Raw genomic sequence first — 11,390 nt, 5'->3', positions numbered from 1 at the left:
TTTATGCTCTTTTTTATGGATTTTTTAATTCGATCACATTCTATTATTTTCTTTATATTGAGAATAGGATATAAAATGCAAACAAAATATGTTCAATATATGTTAAAGTTTTTGATCTTAACTTGTAAAGACTTTATTTTTCCAAAGTTACTCTTGTGTGTGTATTGATTAATATTTTTTTTGGAAAAAGAAAGAGATGCTATTTGGTTTAAATTTTGTCATATTTTACTATAAAGAACAAAATTATTATATTGGACTATATAATAGCACATAAAGTGATGTTCTAAAACTATTTCTTAGGTTCATTCATCAAAATAATTGTTTATTGAAAATATTAATAGCCTTTCGTTTGAGTACAATTTTAACCTGTTTTGGTCTAGATAGCATGGTTTGAAATTGAAATTTTCTCAAGCTAAATGTAAAAATTTAATCCCAAGATGTGAAAAGTATATTACTTAAATAGACGACAATGTATAAACCGTTATTTAAATAGATAAATATTGCTGGAATAAGGTATTTTAGAATAACATAAATAAACTAAGGAAGTTTAAACAAAAACCAATTAATAAAAAACTGAATATTTATTTTTTAGATAGTACTAAAAAAACTAAGATGATCAATTTTTTCTATCTAAAAAAGAGAATAACTTAACAACTCAATATTTAAATATATAAAACCAGATATCCCTTCGTACTAATTTTTTATTTTATTTATATTTTTTGCATGTTATTATTTCTATTATATGTAAAAAGAAAAAGGACAAAAAAATCTGCTTAGTTTTCCTATATTAATAACTATACAGTAATTATAGAATAATATTGAGATTGTGTCTAATTTACTCAATACATAGAAACACTAAATCTCAATAAATAAACAATGTAAAATATTAACTATTAATTTTTTTGTTATTTTAATATTGTTCTATTAAAAATTAGTATCAAAATAAACTATTTTTCAGTGTACCAAACAATACATAAAGTTTTTTGGAGTTCATTTCATAAAAAGATTTGCTTTAAAAGCCAAATTTACTTTAATGTTACAACCACCCACTTTTTTTTTGAATAAGCAAACAATATTGTATTAATATAATATTAATATAGTATTATTATTCTTTTTCTTTTTCTTTTTCTTTTTCCTATTTAATATAATATTAATATATAATATATACTATAACTGTAGACTAAATATGTTCCTTTAACCAATGCAATAAATCAGTAAAAACAACATCAAAATTTTCATCAGTTTCCAGTGAAAAGATCGAATGTCTCATTTTTGGATAAAGTTTCAATAGTTTGTCTTCTGCCGGGCAATTATCTATAAAATGTTTTGAACCCTTTGGATCATTAATAATATCATCTTTCCCATGAAAAATTACCACTGGGACATCCTTAGGACAATTTTTTTGTATATAATTATCTTTATTCTGATATAAGAATTTCCCTCTTTGCATAAAATCATAAATTTGTCTAAATGATCCGTATAATGGCACACTCATCGGCTTGTCATTAGCCAAAAATTTTCTATACTCTGGGTCTGATGTTATACCATCTAAATCCAACCCTGTATCGATCACAGTGTTTGAGAACCACTTCGCTAACATTGGTGATAGTAAAAGGGTAATCTTATTTGGTCTTGTATGTGGATGCAATATAATTAATGGGGCTGATGCAATATAACCTGAGATATCAGATTTAAATTTACCGTGACATGAATAATTTAAAATAATTCCACCACCCATTGAATGACCCCACATAAACAAAGGTATGTTTAAGTCTTTACACTGCTTCAAGTTTAATTCAATAAAATGGTTTAAATCATTAAAAGTATGGTATTCATTGGTTACACCCTTTGAATTTTTAACACCATCAATTGTGGTTACACCGGCACCACGTTGATCGAAGATAAATGATTCGAAACCGTGAAGAGCCAAGTTGTCCATTAATCTATATTGAATCTTTGTATATTCGCCGAAACCGTGAACCAATAACACTCTTCCAAGTCTTTCAACACCATCTGGTACATTCCAAAGCATGTATCCAAAATTTGCACCATTAAACTTTTCATATTGTAACTGAGGTTCTGAGGTTTTTAATTTATATGGATATGGGTATTTAGGAGACATTATTACAAAATAATAATAACGATAATAATAAAATGAAGTGTGTTTATTAGTTTGTGTCAAACTTTATTTTTTTTTAACAATTCTACCTTTCTTCTTTTTGTTTTTAATGATAACTCCTAACGATAAAGATGAATTCTTTTTATCTAGTGTCTTATTGTTATTATTCTTACTGTTGTTGTTGTTATTAATGTGTGTTGTTCTTAGTTTAATCAAATCTGAAGTGTTAATAGTAGTGGACTCTTCTTCGAATTGTTTTGAGACCTGTTTTTCAGGTCTCGGGAATATTGAATTTTCCGAATAAAACTTGGTTGTAAAACCAGGAACAACATCATTAGCGTCAGCATCACCTTCACTATCACACTTTTCCACTTTGGTTGAACCCATAGTCAACATTTCTTGCTGATGGATCTTTGACTGTAATTCTTGGATTTTACTCAGTTCATCCATCTGCGATTGTTGTTTTTGTAATTTTTTCAACCGGCTTTCAATTTGTTTTGTCTTATCGTTATCGACATCATCTCCCTTAGTGGTATCGACACCTTCTGTCGAGCTGCTATCATGAAACAACCTATGGCATCCAGATTTTGTGATATAGTCGGCTCTCTGTGGATCTGTCTGTAAAACTAGCAAATTATGACATTGTGGACAATGAAATGATAGGGTATATATCTTCACTTTATCAAGATATTTTTCCTTCAATAATTGTTTATTCCCATTAAACTTTCTACGGGGCGGAATGATTTCTCCACAAGAGTCACACTGAATGGTGCAAGGGTTCATAAATCTGATATTGCTCATTGTTAAACCCAATGATATATATATATATATATATATATATGTATATATATGTAAATGTAGGTATGTATGTGTGTATAAAGAGATACAGTACCGTCGTTTTTTTTTTTTGGATTGAATGCTAATTAACCTGGAATAATCCTTCTTTCTCCTCCCTTGTAAAAAGAACAGAGATGTGCTTAGAAATGACTAAATAAATAAAGACGTAAAAAAGAGGAAGAGAAAATGGAACAAAAAAAAAGTAGAATAATAGTTCCTTCTAACATATACACTATTTAGATGTGTGATAGAATTGATAAGCGATGCTTATATAGCGAGAGTGACAATCAAAGACTTTTCTCCTGGACATTTGTCACACTTTCTACTTCTTCAGATATATCAACTTAAGAAAAATTTTTTTTTTTATTTCTTCCTCTATTTCAAATCGCCGGTATCACATTTCTCAAAATATCGTCAACTATGAGATACTCAAGGGCGCCAGGCTCGGTTCGAACACTGGACACAATCTCGTGAAATTGCTTCACATAACGAGGATCACTGCCATACAATAAACTTGTATCTAACTGCCATTGATCTGGTTGCAGAGGTATCATATGCCATGGTATGTACCATTTGAACCCCTGCTTAATGTCTTCTGGTATAACGTAGTCCCTGCCATGGATCTCAGAACCAATCAGTTCACACAACATAATCATATCGTTTAAAGTCCCAGTATGAATACCACCACCTTTTCCAGGTACCAACAATCTATGCATTCTCAGATGAATCATCAAATCTTTGATGTATTGAATTAGGCTTGGGCTAACATGCAATGGTCCCATCATGCTCTTGCCACCTTTAGTGTCATTATTATCGTTATGTTGCGTTGCTTCTTCTTTTTCTTTCTTAGAATCCTTCTCTTCTTCACAGCATATCCAAAATTTGTGCAATAGCCAGTCTATCATCTTGAAACGTCCCTTAAAACTAGGTATTAAACAAATAAACATTGTGTTATCCTTTCTACTCTCATTCTTAACACCGTTGATGTTATTACACGAACTGGAGATAGGGGAACCCACCATATGATCATTTATATAATGACATAACATTTTCTGTTCTGTGGTATCCCATTCAATTATATTAGGTATTATATATATATTATGATTATTACTATTATTACTATTTAAATCAGCCATATTATATATTACAGCAGAACCGTCAATCCCCAAATCCACATATTTGTTATCTGGAGATATAATAATTGCATTTCTTCTCATTTGGATTGCCCACTTCACTCCATATCTATAAGGTATAAATTGTTGTCCCACCATTATATATATATATATATATATTTCTTTTATAATTGTATATCTATGCGTATTTGTATGTTCTTGTCTGCTATTAACTAATTCCCCCTCTACTTATCTATTCATGATGCACACTACCCCTTTTTTATTTGATCTTCAAATAAAAACTATTGTATACTAACACAACACAAGTCCATTGCAAATGCATGTACACTCAGGTTTCTCTATACTATTCCCCAGTATTCTTCTCTACACTCTCTTCTCTTTCTCTCTCTCCATACAGAATTTGGATTTATTCAAAAACAAAAAAAGAAGAAGGGAAAAAAGAAAAAAAATTTTTTTTTTCTTTTGAGTAAAATACAACGAAAATTATTAAATTTTATTAAAAGAAACTCAACTCTTCTCTTCCCATCTCATCTCATCTCCTCTGCTGACTGATTCTTGTATTATCAAGGCAACATCTGTATTGGTTACATATGGATATTCAAATAACACCCACATAAACATACAATTACATTCAGGGTTAGAAAAAAAAATAAAAACATCACTGAATAAAATAAATTAAGAACAAAAAACAATGGCTAAATTAGTTCATGATATTCAGAAAAAACAGCATCGAGAAAGATCTCAACTAAATGAGAGAAAGAGACTCGGTCTCTTAGAAAAACATAAGGACTATCAAAAGAGAAGTCAGGATTATCATAAAAAACAAACAACTCTAAAATATTTGAAGGCAAAGGCAAAACAACGTAATCCTGATGAATACTACCATGCCATGATTAAAGCCCGTTTGGGAAATGATGGTCTATTAATTAAGTCTAGACATTCAAATGATCAATCATCGAGCCTAACCAATGATCAAGTCAAGTTATTAAAAACGCAAGACGTTAATTATATTAGAACTTTAAGATTAAATGAAGTTGCAAAGATAAATAAGTTGAAAGACCAATTGAAATTCGAATCAAAGGGGAATCATAAAGTCTTTGTGGATTCTAAGGAAAAATTAGACTCATTTGATCCATTGAAATTTTTTAATACAACAAAAGATTTATTAGATAGAAAAGAAAATAGATTGTCCCTTGATCAGTTATCTTCATTAGATTCACAAGAAATAATACGAGATCCTTTATTGGATTTAAAGAAAAAACAAAGAAAATCTTTAAAATTAGCTAATAATATCAAAAGACACATCGAAAGATCTAATGAACTTTTATCATTAGAAAATAAAATGAATTATAATAATGAATTATTAAAGAACGGTCCAAGAAAAAAAATTGTTAAGGATGGTATAAGAACTTTCAAATGGAAAAAACAACGTAAGCGTTGATTTTTACAATTCATTCAATAATAACAACAACAACATCATCATGAGCATTACCATCCTAATAATTACCTCTTTTCTAATTGATATTTCACTTAACATCACTAATATTACATGGAATTATATCTGGATATATATATATATATATATTAAAATTCTTTTATTTAGTTAGAAACGCAAATGTATAATTATTAACCAAAACGTCTAAAAAAAAAGCAAAAAAAAAAAGGAAATATATTCGAATATACTCTTCTAGTATCTTTTGGAAGATATACAATACCATCTCATACCTTTGATTCAGCCATGAAGTTTTCAAGATTGATTAGGTTCTTTTTATTAAACTATGTCCCAATTAATATCAATATATCCTTCTATGTCTCAGTAAATATTACCAATTTGAAAGGAATGTTATTAAATTTATTCTATCTAATGACATATATCTTTTTACAAAATCTTCCCTTTTTAAGGGAAAATGTCTTATAAACAGGATTTACTTTTATTGTGGTAAATCAACCATATTATTTTCTTTATTATTACTACCAATAGACTTCGTTTTTTTTTTACTCTTAGAATTTTTGTTACTCCATTTAATATTTTTAATCATACGATTAAACCAATTAGACGAACCACGTTTTACTCTTTTGGAACCAATCTCCATTGAGTCTGGTTTTGCTGTTTTCATTCTTAATATTCGCCTTGGATCAACTTGTTGATGTTGCTGTTGCTTTTGCTGAATTGTATTATACTTGCCACTATGTTTATCTTTGTTAATGCTATCCTCAACCTCAGAAATGTTTTTAGATAATCCAGAATGTTGTACAAAAGTATGTGTCATGGCATTTATCTTTTCATGTGCATCTCCTATTTTATTTTTAGTGCTAATATCCACATTCCCATAATCTTCTTCATGATGGTTCTTAGTCTCTTCCTTTTCTTCTTCTTCTTCCTCATCAAATAACATAGTAACACGATTATCACCTTTCTTAACATTTCCTAAGTCATTAGTATCATCCTTTTTTATAGCTGCCTCATCAGATTTAGAAACGTGGTTTACTGCAGATTTATTGACATCTAATGATTCATCTTGCCATTCTAGATCTTCTTCTAAATCTTTAAACATATAATCTGTGCTTGCATTATTCTCTCTATTTAAATACCCTAATTTTGTCGAGGATGCCCAAATCTCATTATTATATTTCTTGCTACCTATATCCTTATAACTTAACTGAAATCTAGAAATAATTTCTTCTGTAGTCTCACGTTCGATGTTAGCATTATCCTTCGATGGTAACAAAGTTTTACCTGCATAGAGACTAACACGAACATTTGTTTGTGGGGTCAATACTATATTAGATGTGTTTAAAGTATCAATAGAAGCTACCTTCTTGCGATGATGGACACGTGAAATTGATGTTGAGTCACTTGACATAGTATCCTCATTCAAAGTATTTGTATCTGAATTACTTGTCGTGCTAACATCCTCAAATATGTTAATTGATTCATGATCATCTGAAGTAAAAGGACGTATTGATGGTTTTTCTGCGACTAAAGTCACTCTAGTATCCATGATCTGAGTAGTAGGTTTCATTTTAATAATCTGTGCTGTCATAGTGGTAGTAGGTATATCCAGTGCTAATGATAAATCTGTATCTTCATTAAAAGTCTCATTATCATGCTGTATATATTGTTGAGTAATAGGTGCAGGTTGTGTAGGCTTATTTAAACGACGAGAAGATCTTCTTACTAATACTGGGGTTGGTTTTGTGCCTAGTTCATCATTTACATCAATGTCCTTCAGAAATTGAGTTAAATCCTTAAAAGTTGTAGTTTGGCTTAATAAAGTAGATGGTAGTGAAAGTAATGGTTTTTGTGTTTGTTGTATGGTACTAGATTGTGCTAAAACACTGGTGTCATCCATGGATAAATCCTCATTCAAAGTCATATTTACAATTGATTTATCCCTTGGTAAAGGATTATGCGTAATAATCTTCCTTTCCTTATTTAGTTTAGATGTATAATCAGACCATTTTTGATTATCCTGTTTCAAACTAAAACTATTATTACCCCTTCTTTGCGATTTCATCAGAGTATCAAACACACTATGTTTTACCGGTTGTGAAACATTTCTGCGAGGATCTAAAGAGATATTTGGTTGGTCCATAGGAGCGGATGTAATTCTTAATTTCGACTCTTTACGTTCATCAGGTCTGGTAGTTCGATACGTAGATGATGATAGTACACCTTTTGATGGTAACTCTGAGATTCCTGAAGAAGATTCAATAGCATTATCAGTAGATTCTAATGACTGATTCCCCAATATTGATGTATTTCTGGAAACTCCTACTACTCGGTTACTTTTTTTAATAGGCGATGAGGTTACCAAAAAACTAGAATTATCAATTAATCTAACTAACTCATCAGTATTTTTATCTCCACCAAAGGTAATATCATTAATCTTCTCATTCCTTTTTTCATTCCCATTTGGCATTCGGTTTTCTTCTCCTTCTCCTTCTCCTTCTTCTTCTTCAAGAATCCTATCAAGACCATTTCCAAATAGCAGTTGTTCACAAAGGATGGCAAACTCATTGCCAGAATCAACTTTTGGTAATATTGATAAATCTGAAGTAGGAACAAAATCTTTATTTTCATCAATTAAATATTCATTTAAGTTTAAAGAACGTTTTGAAATTGATTGTAAAGAGTATAGAGATCTTTTAGATTCCGAATTGTGTAATGTTCTTCTTTTTGCTTTAACCAATGACTTACGTGATTCCGATTTATGTATGGGTTTTTTAGGGCTAGGACTTTTCAGTGGCCATTTCGAATGTATTGACATCATCGAACCACTCTTTTTGAATACCTTAGAAGATGATACAGTAAAAGCAGGAACTGCTGGTGGTAATCTTGGAATATTGATAACATTATCATCAGTAGAGTCCTCCATTAAGGTCGATATACTGAATTGAGATTTCTGTTCTAATTTAGGTGTGGCGAGTTTATTATTACTATTATTATTTATTGCATCTGTGGCAGTAGTACGTTCTACTTTTGAAATATGTTCAAATGAATTTCCATAACCAAAACTGTGCCCAAAATCATCTTCTTTTTCAATTTTGTCTTTGGAATTAGTTTCCAAGGTGGGTTTTACATTTGATGTCATATCAATTTCATTTGTTAATTCTTGTAATTTTCTACTTGTCAATGCTGCCTGTTGATTCGTAGAAGTAGTATCCTGACTTGAATTATTTTTTGGTTCTGTATGTCTTTGTTTATATTGCCATAATAACGAATAAAAAATTTTTTCTTCAGATAAAGGTGTTTGTAAAAGTTTAGCTATTATAATGTCTCTCGGTGTCCCATGCCATAATATTTGTAGACTTCTTAAAATAGACTCATCAATATCTTGTCTTGATACAATATTAACAATAGATGGATTCATGTTATTTAAGCCGTTTAAATTAGATATAGAATTAAAGACACCATAATACGTCCTATCAAACTGTGCATATTTTGTTATCAATGGATGTTTCAAGATCTGCGTTATTTTGATTCTTTTCCTTGGATCAACCACCAGAATCTTCGATATCAGATCCTTTGCTTCATTTGATAATGTGTCAGGCATTTGAAATTTGCCAGATTGCACTTTCATCAACAATTTTCTAATATTATCATCGTTGAAGGGCAAATGACCAGTTAATAAGGCGAAAAGAATTACACCACAAGACCAAACGTCACTTGGTCCCCCATGGTAAAGCTTCCCCATAATTATCTCTGGAGATGCATAATGTGGGGAACCACATGATGTCTCCAATAGTTTATTTGGCAATTCTAAAGCAGCCATCCCAAAATCTGCAATTTTAATGATCTTATGTTTTTTATCTAATAAAAGATTCTCTGGTTTTAAATCACGATGCACAATGTTAAAAGAATGACAATATGCTACACCTTCAATGACTTGTTTAAAATAATGGACTGCTTCAGATTCGGGTAGTTTACCTTTAGACACCAAATAGTCGAATAATTCACCACCATCTACATATTCTAACACCAAAAATAGTTCATTTTTATTTTCCCATACTTCGTATAGACCCATGACATTTTCATGTGATATTAACTTCATAATAACAATCTCACGCTCAATACCATATGGATTAACTGGCATAGCGGCATTATTAGTTTGGTTCTGTTGTATATTAGGGTTTGACTGGTTATTATTAGTCTTGTTGTTGTTGTCCTTACTACTACTACTACTACTACTACTATTATTATTATTATTATTATACGTTACTCTCATATATTTTTTCTTGGAGACAATTTTAATGGCAGCCAACTGGCCTGTCTCTATATTCTTAGCCAATCTTACTCGACCTGAAGAACCTTTACCTAAAGTTTTACCTAATTTCCAGGGTCCCACAGTATCTCTAGATTTTCTTTTAGAGGATTTAGTAGCATTATCACTATTGGTGTTATTCTTATTATTGTTATTGTTACTATTATTTTTTTTGGCAGTGGTTGTTGTTGTTGTTGTAGAAGTAACAGTAGTAGTGGTAGTAATATCGGTAGATATTGTATTAGTGTTGCTTAATAAGGATTCAGTATGAGATAATCTTTTCTTTGCATCAGTGACAGATTCTATGATTCTATCAATATGAATTTTTTTATTCCCATTTTTCAATGAATGCATAGTTTTTAATTTATTAGGATTATTGTAAGGATGATGATAACGATTATGTTGATTATTAACGACTTTTTTCATGGCATTAGTTGCAGCACTTTGTGCCAATGAAGATGGCATGAACAAAAAAAATATTCAAAAGTGTAAAAAGATGGATGGTAGGTAAGGAAAGGATAATTATATGTATCAATTGAATACTTGTCTTTTTCTACTATTGTAGTAGTGATTATAACTAATGATTATAATTTGAGAATATATGCTGGTTGATCAACAACCAGTATAAAAAGATACAAAACAAGAGAAATAATGATAGAGAGAAAAAGTAAAGCAAAAGTTAAAAGTGCTGGCAGTAAAAAAAACCTTGAATTCTATTTGTGTCAACTTATTGTATCAAAACCTGATAGAGCAAACAAATAATGTAAAAAAAAAATACATAAACCAGGAACCAAGATGTCTTCATCTCTTCTCAATTTCAATTTTTATCAAACCCTCTACTCATGTTTTTGTTTGTTTATTTGTTTATTTTTTTTTTTTCTTTTAATTTTTAAATAAAAAGGTTTAAATTTGCAAAGTGACACGAAAATACTAAAAATCTAAAACAAAAAACAACAACAACAACAACAACATAGAAAGCACAGATCAGAACATTTCGCGTCTCAAATTCCTTCTTTTTCCTGTTTTATTTTTTTTTTTTTGATTTTTTTTTTTGATTTTTTTTTTTGATTTTTTTTCTGATTTTTTAGTTGTTTCAGCTGAAAAGACAGCTGTCTTTGCTGGAAAATATATGTGGATATCTGTGAATGTGTAACTCAAACGACTACCTTTATCATATTCTTTGTTTCATGTAAGTGTATTATTGCTGTTATTATGATTATTAGCTGAGAAGTACAAAAAGAAAGGCAGTGGACGGAATGTCACGGAATAATCCTGTAGAATTTCGGAATTATTCCGCACTTCCCGCTTTTTCCCTTTAAATCCCTTGTGTTATTCCGAAAGAGGAATCAAATTCCGCTTTTGTGAAGATTTTTCTATTTGTGTTGTGTTCTTTTTTTTTTTTTCAGTTTTCGATTTTACTGAGGGGAAAGGAAAAAAATTTTTTTTTTTTCAAAAGAGTACAAACTATAGAGAGAGAGAGAAGATTAAAAAGATGAGAGGAGATGAGGTGAGATAAGATGGGAATGAGGTGAAGCA

The 11,390-nt window shown here is 30.1% G+C and overlaps 5 protein-coding genes across 5 annotated transcripts; 1 reads left to right on the top strand and 4 right to left on the bottom strand.

The window, feature by feature from the left end:
• Window positions 1-1,180: 1,180 nt before the first annotated feature.
• YJU3 (acylglycerol lipase) lies at window positions 1,181-2,122 on the bottom strand (the record flags this gene model as incomplete). Its single annotated transcript, XM_064859561.1, has 1 exon — window positions 1,181-2,122. One exon carries the CDS (start codon window positions 2,120-2,122, stop codon window positions 1,181-1,183), a length of 942 nt encoding a protein of 313 aa, XP_064713517.1.
• A 63-nt stretch (window positions 2,123-2,185) lies between these two features.
• On the bottom strand, window positions 2,186-2,920 carry YJU2 (mRNA splicing protein YJU2; the record flags this gene model as incomplete). Its single annotated transcript, XM_064859560.1, has 1 exon — window positions 2,186-2,920. One exon carries the CDS (start codon window positions 2,918-2,920, stop codon window positions 2,186-2,188), a length of 735 nt encoding a protein of 244 aa, XP_064713516.1.
• A 416-nt stretch (window positions 2,921-3,336) lies between these two features.
• MTC2 (Mtc2p) lies at window positions 3,337-4,227 on the bottom strand (the record flags this gene model as incomplete). The annotated part of the gene is made up of 1 exon (XM_064859559.1): window positions 3,337-4,227. One exon carries the CDS (start codon window positions 4,225-4,227, stop codon window positions 3,337-3,339), a length of 891 nt encoding a protein of 296 aa, XP_064713515.1.
• Window positions 4,228-4,780: 553 nt separating this feature from the next.
• On the top strand, window positions 4,781-5,530 carry UTP11 (rRNA-processing protein UTP11; the record flags this gene model as incomplete). Its single annotated transcript, XM_064859558.1, has 1 exon — window positions 4,781-5,530. One exon carries the CDS (start codon window positions 4,781-4,783, stop codon window positions 5,528-5,530), a length of 750 nt encoding a protein of 249 aa, XP_064713514.1.
• Window positions 5,531-6,020: 490 nt separating this feature from the next.
• Window positions 6,021-10,319, bottom strand: HSL1 (protein kinase HSL1; the record flags this gene model as incomplete). Its single annotated transcript, XM_064859557.1, has 1 exon — window positions 6,021-10,319. The coding sequence occupies one exon, from the start codon at window positions 10,317-10,319 to the stop codon at window positions 6,021-6,023; it is 4,299 nt and encodes a 1,432-aa protein (XP_064713513.1).
• Between the last annotated feature and the right edge of the window lie 1,071 nt (window positions 10,320-11,390).

The sequence above is a fragment of the Arxiozyma heterogenica genome (genome assembly GCF_036370985.1).
Source record: "Arxiozyma heterogenica strain weizmannii chromosome Unknown scaffold_26, whole genome shotgun sequence".
NCBI classification, from domain to species: Eukaryota; Fungi; Ascomycota; class Saccharomycetes; order Saccharomycetales; family Saccharomycetaceae; genus Arxiozyma; species Arxiozyma heterogenica.
Note: the sequence above shows the minus strand (reverse complement) of the source record. Positions and strands in the feature narration are given on the sequence as shown.